Below are 15,863 nucleotides of genomic sequence, written 5' to 3'. Positions count from 1 at the left end.
AGAAGAAAGGCCGTTTGTAGTGTGCAGTAGTAGTGAGATCCAACCTCCACTCAGCCCAACTGCCATGTTTAAGGTGAACAACTCCTGTAGGTAGGTGAGCTTTTCATACTGGGATAAGGCAGAGCACACCAACTGTACAGTTTGTTGTAGTAGTAACAGCTAGTGGAGCAATGTTTTTCTCACAGAAATACACACTTATTTAAAGTACCTGACCTTCTTCCTGTATCACCTGACCAATAAGTGCAGGAAACATTCTCAATTGGTTTGTATTACTGTGTGAAATAAAAATTAAAAGGAAAATGCTCCAAGTTTCCAAACTCATCAACTGAGTTGCTAGATTTAGCACTGGGTATGAATATAGTGAGTCATATTTTTGGCACAGCATTACCTGTCCGTTCTCACAGTGCTGGGTTGCCTGCAGCTCAAACGGTGGCTCTACAAAGTAGAGCGTGTGTCGAGGGAACCCTGGGATTATGTTACTGAGCTGGAAGCCAAACATCACCAGCCAGCTCTTCACATCTACAGTGGCAGACAGGAGGAAAATTACTTTGCTGAAGTTAAATACACTGGCAAATGAATAATTCTTTATCACACAAAAACTCAATGTGTGTGCCTAATCTGCTTTAATGCAAATCAGTCATCTGTAGAACAGTTACACTGAGGAACAACTATGTCTTTAACATTCTGTTTCTTCTAAATCTCAAGACATTAGTCACAAAGTCAGGACATAAGACGTTAAATCAGTTTGTTCTGATGATCTACATGTGCCTCACTGTGTTGTACTGTTCCACTGGATCCATATTACACTTAGTTTTACGTAACACTGATGGATTTGAGCTTTTTAGTTTATCCAGTCACAGTACTTCAGACATATTTATATTTAAGGACAATCTTGTAACAGAACTGAAAATGTCAACCCTACTGTAATCACACATATCAGTGTTTCACCTGTGACGTAGTTCTTGACATCCAGCATGTCACTGAGGGGGTTATTGTTCTTGAACATATACAGATTAAATGGAGAGGGATCCTTCCCAATCTTGGGCCAGATGCTGTAGTCAGGCGAGGTCCAGCGCCCGGCCAATACATCGTAGTCCCGCTGGGTGAAGTGAACCAGTTTTGTCAAGGGGTCATAAAGACCGCCGTGGAATCCGACCACAAGCTGGAACTCTGGGTTAGAGTCCAGGTACACCTCCCCGTAGGCTGTGTACTGCACCTGGATAACACAAGGATACTCAGTGTGTTTTTAGTTAATCTCAGCTCCCTGTGATGGAAAGGTCAGTGCGCAGGGTTGATTTCAGAGCACCGTCCCTGGAGTTGATAAGGATTTACAGCCTTGTACAAGGACACTGTGGCATGGAAAATGCCAAATACCTTTTTTCTATACACTTTTTAGTTATTTTCTGTTTTTAATTAGTCACTGAATTAATTAAATAGAGAGCCTTCACCTTTTTCTAAGCAATAATATTTATGAAAAGAGTTATTATAATTTCAACATTTCTATTATTTGGTAAGTTTGGTTTTTGATTTGAGTTCAGTTGTAGTTAGTTTTCCAAGCACATCAGTCTTTCTAGTTTTAATTTTAAAAACGTAATTGCTTTTAATTTGAGTTTTTCAGTTATAAGGAAAGCTTTGGTTTATAGAAGCTGAGATGTAAACGTGGGATGATACTCGACATCCAGAATAATAGGGAAAACAATTATTTATCAAGGTCCCTTATTGTGCAAAGCCATTTCATCATTGCACTCACTTAATATTAACATTGCTCAGGCCACAGCTGAGCACCGTAATTAGCACCTGGAGCTAAATCGAAAGTGAAACTTTAAATAGTGCAAATTAATAGCCAATGACATTGCATAAATAAATAAAGTAAAGGGTTATAGTAAAAGTACTTTACTCCTTTTGCTTGGAACCTATTCTTCTGTGTGTTATGGTGGCTGGCATTCACCTTCCCTGCATTTCTTCCACTCTCTGTTACTATGTCATTGTCATTTTATTCTCATTTTTATCTTTTGATTTGATATTGAGACAAAGAAACCATATTGAAAATTGAGGGAGGACACTAAAATTAAGCTGATTTACTTTGTATTGCCTTGTTCATTGTTGTGTCATCTTTACAAGTATTTTTTCCACAGCTACTTTGTAGTTTTAATGTGTTAGCTTTCATCAACTCTAATAATCCTGGTTGTAAGTTACCTGTTTGATCATTTGTCCATTGCTGCTGAAGACAGCCAGTGGTGTGCCGGTGTTGTCTGAAGCTATATAGTACTCCTCTCCACTGCTCACTTCCATGGCAAACAGATGACCCTGATATTAAGACAGTGAGAATGTCCATTTTAGTTCCAATCTATTATGTATGAGGACAAAGGTTTTGCCATAAATTGTAGCAGTATCGCTTTAAATAATCAATGTATCTTATCACCCTTTCATCGAGTTACACAGAAATGATACTTAACATTTGCTGATTTGTGGAAATATAACAACAGGATGTTAGTAGATCATGCACATCTCAGTGCACACAGGCCTACCTGCAGGTCATAATAGAGAGATGAGATGTCTGAGCTGGAGTGGTTGAAAATGTGTGTGACTCTGGTCGGGTGATTCAGGTCAGCATAGAAGAACTGAAGATGTTGACCGAGGCTGTTCCTTGTGGACACCCTGCGACCCAGCCCGTCATAATGGTACACAACACTCCAGCCACCGTTTCCTCGGTTATAGGCCTTCAGTAACTGACCTTTAGAGTTATAGTCAAACACATCTGAACCACGTTGGCTGAGAAAGCCATCTTCATCCAGGCGATACTGGACATCTCCCAGGCGTGTGATGCGGTCTCTGAGGTCATAGCGGAGGGGCAAGATGCGGGCACTGTTTCCAGGATTCAGCAGATGGAGGTTACCATTCAGGTCATAGTTGTAGCGCCACGTAGACCAGTCATTCACCTAGAGGTGAACCAAAGAGATTTGTAAAAAGCGAGCCAATCCTAAAATGTAATTTGAATTTTTCACTCACCCCTACAAGGTCAGAATGTAGAGTTTTTAAGCCCTATTAGGTGTCAGTAATACAAACCTTAAACCTAAAGATAAAACAGTGCCTACAAAGCCACGTATAATCAGCTCTCTGCACAGAATATTCACCTTGACACCACTGAGCTGTCCGTCTCCATCATAATCGTAGCGGTACTGAGTGGTATTGGCATAGGGCCCGATTTTGAGCTCTCTCTTCACCACCCGTCCCATGCTGTCGTACTGCACTGTCATCCAGTACATGAGCGAACGGAAGATCTCATACTGGACCTCCTTGATGCGACCGTGGGTGTCAAAATGCTTGCTCAGCGTCATAACGGCCGTAGTTATGATCTGATTAATGTCATAGTAGATGACCCCAAACTTTCCAAAGTGTTCCACCTGCAGGGTGGACAAAAGGGTTTAGAGAACAGGTGAGTCATCTGGCAGCAAAGGCAGAATGTCTATGTGTGATTTTTCTGTACCTCAGTTTGACTTTATGTCTTATAAGTGGGGGATGCACCAGTCAATACCTGTTTTGTAACATACTGAACTTAGCACTATTGAACAGAACTGAATAGAGTGTGGCTGGACTCTGATGCTGTGGCTCAACAGACATATCAGACACGGGGCCTTTCATACAAAAAAAGGCAAATATTGACTAATTCTGATATTCAGCCAATAAGTCAGTGCATCCCTACTTATTACTGTGAAAGCAACAGCAGCAACTTTAAAATTTCAGCACCTTTCCGGAGATCTCATCATATCGGTAGAGGTCAACAGGCAGTGGGGTTTCGCTGATGACTGGCTTCATGCTGGCGATGCGGAAGCTGTTGTCATGGTAGGTGTAGTCAAACCTTGCATTGACCATTCCCTCTTCACTGAAGCGATAGATCTGCTTGTCAATAAGTGGGCCCATTTTACGGTATCTGATGGTGCAAGAGAAGCCCCCGCTCTGCAGGTTGACCATCTTCAGCACGCCAGCTGTCTCATCATACCCAAATGTGACAGCAGTGCTGTCATACACAATCTCAGACAGCTTGGCCAGCTTGCCATACTTGTAGAGGACACGGCGGCCAGTGCCCAGGTAATGTATGGCCTGAGGTCTGCCATCCTCGTTGAAATCGTGGATGATGGAAGCATTGCTTTCTGGGGGGTTGTAGGTGTTACGGATGTAGCCGACGGATACATGTGTGAACATGGTGTGGCGCGCAACACTGGGCATAGTGACAGCTGTGACCCGACCTGAAGCATCAAACTCGAAGACATACTGTCTTTGGCTCTGGAGGAGCAGTACCATGGACTGGAATCAAAGAGAGAGGCAGAAAAGGGATTAATATAGCATTATAGCATTATCAACGGGTGACTTGCCTCCTGTGAAACAAGACCAGAAGTAATATGCTCTTAGCTGACAAATTTGAATCTCCATAACCATTAAAATGTATTATTTTAATGAATTCAGCAATTCAAATTATTATTCTCTTACTTTCTTAATGGAATTTCATTCATAGATGAGAGTATCAGTGTCAAATGCACTTACTTTGTCCAGGTAACTGTAGCTCCAGATTTTTCCATCTACAAATGAACGTGAAAGGATGCGTCCCTGTGGGTCAAACTCAGTTCTCTCACTCATACTTCCCCTCTGCAGACCGACAAGCTGTCCTGTACTCGAATAGGACACGTTGACAACTGCAAGACTGCTGCTAGGTAACCACATAGCAGGCCGGCCCTGAGCATCATACATGATGCGTAGCGTGAACTTGCGGTGGTCATCATAAATCTTCTCTGTGCGTGTGTTGCGGTCAAAGTCAATGGAGAGGAGGTTGCGACCATGAGCCTGTTAAGAAGGACAAATGGAGTGTTTCTGAATGAGCTGAAAGCAGGCCCTCTGAATAATTATAATGCTACGATGTAAGGTGAGTTCGATAATCAAAAAGGGGATCAGTGACTCATTACAATAACTCAACTCACCCTTAGTTTCCTCCCAAACACTGTGACCTTTCCCTTGGTCTGCTCCTTGCGCAAACGCCATTCAATGGAGTTGAGGCCATTGTCTGTAGGCAGGGTGATGTTCCTGCGACCAATTGTAGGGCTGACAGAGCCCGCTAGGATGTGAGGCTCTGTGTGGAAGCTGATGCCCATCCCGTTGGCATACATCACTCTCAGAGTCCCATTGTTGCACAGCTGGTAGCTGTTTCTCACCTGGTCTGTTTAGGCAGACAAAAAACAAAGGAAACAATAAGACGGCTACGGCAGGAAGCCAAGGAGGCACAGGGGATTTTAGCCTTTCAGTCTTTCAGTTAGCTTCTTCTTTGATCTAATTTCATTCAAGAAAAAAGAATCTAAGCTTTATTTGGATTCAACCCCAGATTCTGAGAGACATGACTAACTGCAGCTAAAAACAACAAGGCTGTGTTTGTTAAAGGCTGCAGTTTACTCTAAGTTTTACTACACCACGATTAACCAATTAGAGCCAGTCAAAGTCAATTCGATCACACACTGATGCCCTATGTTATAACAAAGTGGGTATTGATACTTGATAGTGTCTTAAGGACGTTGTACTATAATGTCTACTTCTGTCTGAGTGTGTATTCTCTCTTATCCAAACATTTACTAAAAAAAGAAAACTCCAGTCATAAGCCCAGTGCGTCATGCATGTGTAAAATAACACACCACTGATAAAATTGTTTCCTTTATCCCTCCTCCTGAAAAAATATTTTGAATCAAAATAGAAACAGGCAAGACTGACATCTTTCTGCAATCTCTGCAGTTTAATGACTCATTCTCAAATACCAGAATGGAAACAGATAAGGCTGTGTCTAATGCTGAGGCTAAAGTTTTCGTCTGATGTCTGTCTGAAAACAGGCGGCTTGATCACAATGAAGTGATTGAAACTAAGATAAAATTGTTTTTCAGCTCAGTAAAATCTGGCAGATGCAGAGGAGGAGCTTTTTTATTTCATTTACAAAAGGTGAGGGGATCAGATGGTGTCTCCCTTTGAAGCCCTGCCATAAATGACAGTAATCCATAAGGCCAATTTGTAATAAAGCTCCAGGCACATTTTAACAATGCCTCAAACAGACAAGTGAAGCTTTTTCCATTGACTTGGCAGCAACAGCCTTTAGATAAATCTTCTCTGCTCTCTCTGTCTGAGCAACCTCGTAATAAAACAGAAGCGAGGGAGAGAGGAAGAGAGAAATGAGAGCTTGAGGGCCAAGGAGAATTCACTGTGCAGGAGTTAATGAAGAGAGCGAGAAAGAGCGGAAGAGAGGGAGATGGTTAAGTGAGTATGTCAGCAGAGAGCCGTACTGAAACCCACACAGTACGGCAAAACCTTAAATGACTTACAGCTCTGTGAACAACTTTCCCTGCTTCCTTCCGTAAAGCAGGAGGGTCACTGAATACCTGCACCTCATTCTCTCTGAAGCCTTTTGTCTTTTAGTTCACATTCTGTGTTCATACTTCTGCTGTGCCACTTACACTGGACAAAGAAAGGGAGACAATTACACTCCTTCCTCTTCCTCTCTAAACAGAGCAAATAAGCTAAGGGATCATGGGAACTGGTTGAGAACTGTATTTGTATGTGTATGTGTGTGTGTGTGTGTGTGTGTGTGTGTGTGAAGAGAAGCTTGAGGGATGAGGAGGATTCACTCTACATGAGTTAATGAATTTCACTGTGATGATATTCAAAAGCTGGATGATCCCAGCTGGGATTAACAACTATATATTGGTAATTTTATTCCTTGAGAGGCAGAGAGTGAGAGAGAGGGCCGGATGTGGAGGGAAAATAATCTCCTGGAGCATACACATAACTGAGCGAAAATTACAAGCCTTTCAATTAGGCTCAGCAGGCCTGTGTATATACACCATCACATGAGGTGGCTGTGTTTTTGAATAATGCGACTGAGTAGTTTTAACATCTGTGTGCTTCACTTCAAACAAGGTCTTCATATAAATCTGCTCTTATGGGGATTTTATTGAGATTGTGATCTGCTCCAAATATAACATAACATTTCATATTTAGTATGTCGACTCCTTCACTTTCTTGTTTCATAGTATGCACTTTCACAAGTAGTTAAAAATTCATGGCTAGCTCATTTTCTGCACAGCATGCCCCATATGTGCTGAGTGTTTCTCTACCTTGCACCACAGTGTATGAGGCTTCAACAGAGGACAGGTTGGTGATGACTGTGACATCGTCGTCTCTGCTGGAGCTCTCAATGTCAATGTTGATCGAGCGCTCAATCTCTCGGTGGAGACTCGTCACCATGCCCGTGGGGTATGTAACATTTGTCAGACGACCCTCGCTGTCGTATCTGGGAAGATAGGAGATTACAATGATTGGCTAGGGAGACATGTTCATACTTGTACATGTTGTAAAAACATGCAAACACACTCACACAGCAACAGCGACAAAAATGGAAGCAACAAAGAACAACTGTTACTCTCTGATAAAAGAGAAATGATTGGGTTCCCTATATGAACTAAACACAGTTGCAAAAGCTAACACTAGGGGGCAGCAGCACACTGTGGAAGTACTGGCAGAAAAACGGTGAGCACAATAGGACATGATTAACATGAAACCTGAAAACTCATTCATTTTTTACTTGCATAGTTTATGTCCTCTAGGTAGAAGAAAAGTGGTACACACACACACACACACAAACACATACTTCATTATCACATACTCACTGGTAAAAGGTGGTCCATCCTGTCTCATCTGCTTTGGTGGCCAAGAGTCCTGTATTGCCACTGTAACTCATCAAAGCTACCTCCTGGCCCATTGCTGACACACTACGCAGTCCCCCAGTGGGGTCCAATCCCAGGGTGATCACTTGATTTTCTGGCAGCAGAACGAGTCTGAGCAGGCCGGCTCCTCCTCCCTGGCCCAGGCTGTCTCTCCTCACCTTAACTGTATTGTTGCAATTATCCACCAGAATGCTAAGCTCTCCATCAGGGCCATAAGTGAAGTTGTAAAGTGGCTCTCCAGTCACAAGGCTAATTGTCTGAATGTGAAGCCCCTCTCCATTGAAGACATAAAGCTCCTGTTCTCTTGGTGACGCGACCTCATACTGCGCCGCCCCAGGTCCTCCGTATCCTGCACTTGAGACTGCAGGACCAGGCCGATTGGCTCTCACTGCTCTGATGCGTATGTTATTGAGGTCTGCGACGAAGAGCGTTCCGTCAGGGGATACAGCCAAAGAAGTAGGGGAGTTTAAACCGGCATCTGGGGCGTAGCCATCGTCCCCGTAGAAGCAGTTGCAATTGACATCATTTTTGCAGTCGCAGTCAGAAGCAGCGCCAGCCAGGAGAGAGATTTCTCCATTAGTGCTCACCTAAGAAAAATGCACAGACAGGAAATAGGAGGAAGAGAGGGGTAGAGATGGTTAATGATGAGCTTGAAAAAAGTCACTGTTTCATGAAAGAAAATGTTTTACCAAAGGCAAAATTCATCCTGGGTTATCAAAACAGAGGAAGGAAAAAAGTAAAAGCACCGGCACAGAACATAGCATCTGGAGATCTGAAACAATTTCAGGATATCTACAATACACCCACACAGCCTGACCAGCTGTGCTGTTACTAGTCGAGGAAATTCATCCTAAAACACCAGCCAAACAACTGTATTCTGCTTTATCTTGTACCTGTCTGACTCGGTTGATTTTTTTCTCATCCGTCTCTGCGATGTAGAGGATGCCTGTGGGAGACAAGGCGATGGCTGTGGCGCTTTCCAGTGCAGCGTGGATAGCCAACTTACTGAGGCTATAGTCGATACCTGGCACCTGGCAGTGCATGGGCCGCCCTGCGATGATGCTCACCTGTAGGTCATGAAAAAGAAAGGTGCATCGTCAAACAACAGCTACAACTCCACAAACATGTAGAGATGTTACCAGCTAAGAGTGGGTTTTATTTTATTTTAAATTAGTCCTAATTTCATTGAGCACACAATGACAATAAAGGCTATTCTATTGTATTCTAAAAAAACTGCACATTGTAGGGGGTAGGTTTGTGAAATTTGGAGCTACACACACTCTGGTACATTTAATGCCTTTTCTGTATCAGTGTATGGTGGAGATGTCTTTATTTATATAAAGATAAAACGGAAATTCAGGAACCTGGTGAAACTGAAAAATCTAATAGAATATAATAGGCTTGCAAGTTTTTTTTGCTCTGCATTCAAGTGCTTATGTCCCTGCAGACCAACTTTTGCCATTTAATATTATCTGTGCTGAGTAAACACATATGCACACATGACCTAGTCTTTTGTTTGCTTTTCTGTGTCTTTTGTTTGGGCGAGTAAATATTTTTCAATGTGCATGTGGCACCTATTCATTTAACTTTCCAGGATTTGAAAAGGTTTCGATATGTGTTAAGCAACATTTTTGTTAACATTCACAACATACCACTTTCTTTTGGGATGTTTGTTTTGGCTAATACTGGAGCTGATTGAAAACTAGAACAGGCCTACAGCACATCCGTCCATAACCGATTAAAACATTGCACACAGAGTGAGACTTTGTTAAAGCCTTTGTGGCAGAGATAATTACATCTAGGCCTATGTTAGCTTCCATAATGAAGAAAGTTTCCAGAGAGTAAAACATTCCTGGAGCTAATTAATCAGTAATGTTGTGACCACTGTAAAACTTTGAATATGATGGTTCTTCTTGCGAAAACTTGCTAAAAAAAAATTGAACTTTACCACTAAATTGCTTAGGGAAAGCCTAATTGGGCCTAAATTCTGTCAAAACTCCACAGTAAATGTCCACCCTTAGGGCTTTGCTGTGGCGATACAGTCTCGTGGTACAGACCTGGTGGTTCTCAGTGATGCGTAGGATGACATTGTTTTCCAGGACATAGAGAGAGTTGTCCATGGGGTTCACTGCTAAGTCTGTGGGCCATTCGAGGCGAACCTGTGGGCAAATAAGAAGTAACGCATGAGACAATATGTGGAACTGAAAGGATGCCAAGGTTCAGACAAGTCTCTTCTTCATTTTTTAAGTGACTACAGAACTCACTCTCCTTTGATCTATTCATTTATCCATGGACTCTCTAATCCCTCCCTAAATCAGCCTGTCCCTGACCTGGTGGCTGGCTGGCTGCTGTCCACACAATCGTCATAGCTCAGCACTCAGGGGGCCATTTGATCATCATCTATTACACCTCTACTCCTTGTCTCTTCACTTCCTCATACCTGGCTGACGTCCATGCTGGTGTCACAGCTCAGTGGCCTCACGGCAGTCAAATCGTTGGCCCCCAGTAGAGTAGAGATGATGCCGTTCTGGTCCACCTTTCGGATCATGGTGGCATCCACAAAGTACATGAGGCCATTTTTATCCACGGCGATACCTGTCAAAACGGAGATGAACACCACGGTTGACGACGCATAACTCAAACAGCAGGGGCAACCCGTAGACGTTTTAAGTCAATTAAACTTCGCTCATTCGGCTGGCTGAAAACGAATAGCGGTCCTGACAGCTGAATTGCTCAATGTTTCATCGAATGAGAAAGAACAAAGTGATGGAACGGGCACTGAACTGTTAGAGAAGTGTTAGCTTTAGGATGAGTCATCAGGATGCTGAGCTGAGTTGATGCTCCTCCCAGAGGACAACTGTAGACTGCAAGCAGATCTTTTAGAAAGATGCTTACTTTTAAAAGTGGCAACTTATCTGCTGCCCTCCACTTCCTTCCTGTGTGCTTCTCCCCCTCACTGCTTTTTTGTTGCCCCCACCTTTCGACTTTTCATTTGTTTCCGGCTTCCTCTTTCTATCGTTTATCAGTGGTGCAGTGTCAGCCTTGTCGGTCTAACAGGCAGCAGGTATTCAGACAGGTGTGTTTGTTCTAGGCAGCCGTGCCCTAAAATAACTTCTAGGCACACTGAGATACACAACAACAGATGGAGGATACAGCGAAGGGCATGGAGTAAATGAGAGAGATAGTGAGAGAAAGACTGAGAGGAAACAGGCAGAGGGAGGGCATGCTGATGCACACTGGATGACTTTGCCAGTGACAGGTACGAGAGAATCAGTGGCTCATTGTCTTCTGCCATTTCCCCTATCTTCTCTTACAAACAACCACACACATACTGTATATATATTAACATCCGCAGTTCCCATGTGTACACACACTTGTGTCACCGGCATTAAATGTGGCAATGTGACATCCTTGACAGTTTGGTGTCACGATGTTCTAAGATCCAGTGAACCACAAAAATAATCCCATTAATAAGTTCAACATTAACCTGGTTTATGACCTCTTTCTGTCTCTGTCCTGCTTTACTCGAGTCAAAAAAAGGGCAAATTCTGACACACGTCATATTTTGATAAAGCAAATTTTACACTTCTTCAATTTACTCGCAATGGCAGATCACAATCATTAACTTAACGTAGCAAATTGAGTTGAAAAAATGCTGCAGTCATAATGGTTGCTCTGTTGCACTAAGTGGCTCACCTTTGGGGCTCATAAGAGTAGCTTCAGTGGCTTTTCCGCCATCACCGCAGCGTTCATCAAAGGGCAGACACTGTTCTCCCGTCCCAGCAACCACCTCAGCATTGTCCGACACCAGCCGACCACCCGCCAATGATCGAACGCGGTAAATCCGGCGGGAGTTGGTGTCTGAGATGAACAGTGCCCCAGATACTGGATCCACTGCCAGAAAGTACTTATGGGTTGGGTTATTACTGCAAAAAAAAAAAAAAAACATTGTGTCAATGATTAACTTGATTTCATATTATAATGAAGACCAAGTTACTTCTGGTATTGTTGTTAGACTTCACACTACAAACTTTTAACTTAATGTCTTACCTGTGTCGAAAATCTTTATTCCTTCAAGGGCGAGAGCAAGATAAAAGCACAATGACACAAATGTTAATTCACACAGTCTGTGGAGAGCATCCTGCTGAGAAACACATAACTGCCAATGGTGTGAACAGAAAAATTTAAACATAGGTAAAAACACCCTCGAGAAATGTTATCTCATACACTGCGTAATGCTGCTTCAGTCTTGTCATCCCCTGTGTCTCACTTCATGTTTTTTTTTTTTTCCCAGAGGATGCCATCCGACATGTGCTACTGCAAATAACACAGTTTCCCTCATCCTCTTCCTTTGCCTTCTGACTTGAACTAAAACAGGCTCCTTTTTTTCTAGTATTTTCCCAAAACATCAAAAAACCTCCAAATCCCAAACTGCCACTTAATTAATTCTTTTTTAACTCCTGTTTCTTTAACCCTCCTCCTTTTTTTTATTCATCTTCCTTTTTTTTTTTTTTTTTTTAATTTATTTGGGCTATGGGTATATTCTTGTGGCCATACCTCAGTTCCAGGATGCCTGTTGTGTTCATAGATGGGTAGACTCTGCGCACAAAGTTGAGGTCCCCGACATAGAGGCTGCCATCGGTGCCCATTGCCAAGGCGACAGGTGCCAGCAGCTTGTTGCCGTCTGCGAGCCCGTTACAGCTGGGACACGAGATACTACGCCTCCGGCCATTTCCCATGATGCTGGTGATTACTGGGGGCTGCTCTGTCACAAAAATGTTCTCACCGCTTCCCTTGTGAAGGATCCCTGTACAGAAAAGTGGACAGAAACACAGGTGGTTCGAGGACATTCTGTAACATTCTGAGTTCCAGTTAAAGCAGGGACATTGTACACCAGAGTGTGTATCATACTTTATATAACTCACACATATATCACAGCTGGATTGTGCCATTTACATGAACGTCATTACTCTGCTGCACAGGCTAAGACCATATAATGAGGACTAAAAATACATGTACACCACATTTCCATTAGTGCACCTTTTGTCACAGCAGGCAGGCATTGTTATGACTTTTCTGTGTCTCGGCAACGACTCTAGATGACATAGCAAGTGATGCATCTTGCACACAACCCCAACCCCAACACACACACATACACACACACTACTGCTGATTGGTAGGTGCACATGTTTACTCAGTTGGCCTGGGAGCAGATGAGAGAGTCAAACTAGGTGAAATAACACAAGCTCAAACTGTGAAAATCCTCACCGACAGGTAAAAATAAGTGCCATCCAAATCCATGTGAATCGCAGGAAGTACAGTGGGGCGTACACCCTCTTAGACAATAGCAAGTTGGGTGAGAAATACAGTACTGTAAAGCTGTTACACACGGGAAATAAGCTAAAAATACACAAGAAGGCAAGGAAAGATGGAAGAGGTGGGGGGGTGTGTGTACATACCACTGCGTGTGTTGAGTATATGGTGTTTGTCAAGCGACCAGCCACCTAGACTGGTCGGATCCAGTTCATAGCCTTGCAGAAAGACTGTCCTCTTCTCCCACAGAATGAGGCTGGCGCATGACTCGTACTCGTAGCCCACCGACACTGCATACAGAAAAGAACAGGAGTTTAAAGACAGGTCAAGTGATGAAAACAGAAAGGAAAACACACAATTGCGCCAAAAAAAGAAAAACTGAAAAAAATAACCATCCAAGTTCATTTAAAGTTGTGAAAGGTGTGATACACAGAGCAGCTAGTTAGCACTTGTACGAAAACCCTGCACTAACACCCAACTAACACTCTCATACGTATGCTGCTAAATTAATTATACACCTTGTTAATTGGACAGATTGCCCGGTGGGCCTTTAAACCTGCAGGCCGTGTTGGTTGCTGCTGTGAAAACAATGTTGGTAGAAATATTCTCCCCTGTCATGCACACGTACTGATGGACTCTCAGTTTATTTGGCTGAACATACATGTGGAGACGAGAGAGGTGTGAGTGTTTTTGAATGCATTTGTGCATTGATGCTGTTTGCGCGTGTGCAGTTTGTTCCTACTTGTTAAAAGGAAAAATGTGTTAACACATCAACTCCCACATGAGCCACTGTGAGAGTGCTGTCTACTAGCACCTTTTTCAGCTTCACTGCAAACAATACTGTACTACACCTGTATCTATGGTTAGCAAAACATAGTCAAAAACCAAACCATGTGTATGCCTTTCCTTCTTGGGGAAATGTAAAAATTACAGTTTCTCTGGGGAATTGTGAAAGAATGTCATTTTCCAGACAGTGTACCCCTTATGATTTTAGTGCGTGCTCCAGCCCCAGATGTCCACTGCATCTGTGGCCTGACAGCAGCATTTGGCTGACAGCATCTGTGAGCGACTCTGACAACAGAATGTAATAGTACTCAGGCTCCCCTGGACTGCTGCTTGCTGCTCCAGTAGCTAACTGCTAACTCACCCTGATGGCTAATAACCCTTCACCACTGTTACGGCTGGCTGACTGAACCACACGCAGCCTCAATGAAAAATAGACATATGGAAAAAAAAAGCACTTAACTGTGGCTATAGTGCGTAGTGGATGGAGGCTGAGTTTCTGCTGTATTATCTCTCCTTCAAGCACTCTAATTAGCACTCTCTCCCTCTGTCATAGCCGGCGCTCTCTAATCTGCACACGGAATGCTGGGACAAAAAAATATCCCAGTCCCTCACGTAGTTTTTTTTCCATCCATCCCTTCCACTCACGGGTTATGTTTTAAAATGAGGACACAATGTTGGTAAGAGACATACTTAACCCACAGGAAAAAAAATACTTTAAAACAAATTTCCTGCATTTCTACAGCACCTAAATTCTTAGATCGAGTCAAGAAACATCCACCTAAATTTACGATGGTACAAAAACTTAGAATGCATCAAAAACAGTATATATCAAAGGCATGAAATTATTAATAGTGGAATGTACTTTTCATATCTGCAGTAGTCAAAGCTGCCCTGAACACAAATCTATCATTCACTGTATGAAATTAAGGAGTGATTTTATTTTATAACATACACACCTTGGCTATTTACAAGTTGAGCTATTTATTTTTCAGTACAAATGTTATACTTTTACTTTTGGAAAATTGCTTAACTTACTCACTAAAAACATTAGATTTTCAGTCTGTTTTTAGTTAGTTTCCTAAAGTTAAATTTTCTGAGTTATTTTAAAAATGTTTTTCCAGCAACCCATAATCAAAGAAAAACACAATAATATAACATTTCCACTACATTTTATTGGCATTTTATAACTCATAAGGCACAAAGGTAATGTGTTTTATACTTTATACTCCCATTTGTCTTAATTCCATAGAAGTATTTTGTACACACTTTGTGTTAACACTTTATTTTAAAGGTGCGTGTTCTCTAACTTTGCCAAATTGGACAGAAGGTGTTTCATTGTGTGTGTTTTCTTGTTACTGAGCTGAGCAGCTGGTCCAAAAATGTCCTTATTTCATTTAATTATCTGTCTTGGACCAGTTCTTGAAAATTGTAAAAATGATCACTAATATAGGATACTTAAAAACATCACCTGATTGTAGGACTGTATGAGGATAAGTTTACTTTGAAAAGGACTAAAAGATGGGTGGAAAAACCATAACTCTGCTTCTCTTCATTGAACTGAATTTATTTATGCTTCCACTCACCGACAGCTTCTGACAGTCCATAGACCCTCTGTCCATATGCATCAGTTTTATCCCAGATGTAGGTGTAAGCCAGGTTGGGAGAAGCATGGAACCATTTCTGGAAGAGGTGGCCCTCCACGGCTACCATCAGGTGAACCTTCAGCAGGCCCATGGACACCACAGCTGGAGTCATGGTCACCTTGAGCAGGGAGCGGTAGCCCTGTGTCCTGGAGCTTAGGTAGCACAGCTTTAGACTTGTGCCGGGTACCTCAATCTGCTCATGCAGCACCTGGAAGACAAAGAGAGGAGATGACAGGAGAGAGGGATTAGGGGGGATTAGAGAGAGAAGGAGTAATGGGGGTCACGGTTCCACTGACGGCTGAAGGACAAAAAAGGGAAAAAACAATGAAAGAAATAAAGAAATACAGAAAGAGAGTAGGAATGGGGGGAA

General features: G+C 42.6%; 1 protein-coding gene across 1 annotated transcript in view; it reads right to left on the bottom strand.

Annotated features, from left to right (window-relative positions):
• Positions 1-15,863, bottom strand: part of tenm2a (teneurin transmembrane protein 2a) — a 223,040-nt gene that overhangs the window by 2,674 nt on the left and 204,503 nt on the right. Inside the window, 18 exon segments of the mRNA XM_030144885.1 lie at positions 389-519; positions 949-1,216; positions 2,197-2,307; positions 2,529-2,939; positions 3,135-3,404; positions 3,748-4,305; positions 4,543-4,839; positions 4,974-5,209; positions 7,143-7,318; positions 7,695-8,338; positions 8,645-8,818; positions 9,809-9,910; positions 10,192-10,346; positions 11,448-11,677; positions 11,802-11,822; positions 12,309-12,558; positions 13,211-13,354; positions 15,434-15,701. Coding sequence (XP_030000745.1) covers positions 389-519; positions 949-1,216; positions 2,197-2,307; positions 2,529-2,939; positions 3,135-3,404; positions 3,748-4,305; positions 4,543-4,839; positions 4,974-5,209; positions 7,143-7,318; positions 7,695-8,338; positions 8,645-8,818; positions 9,809-9,910; positions 10,192-10,346; positions 11,448-11,677; positions 11,802-11,822; positions 12,309-12,558; positions 13,211-13,354; positions 15,434-15,701 — 4,446 coding nt within the window.

This window comes from Sphaeramia orbicularis, chromosome 10 (genome assembly GCF_902148855.1).
Source record: "Sphaeramia orbicularis chromosome 10, fSphaOr1.1, whole genome shotgun sequence".
NCBI classification, from domain to species: Eukaryota; Metazoa; Chordata; class Actinopteri; order Kurtiformes; family Apogonidae; genus Sphaeramia; species Sphaeramia orbicularis.
This window is presented reverse-complemented; position numbering and strand designations above follow the sequence as displayed.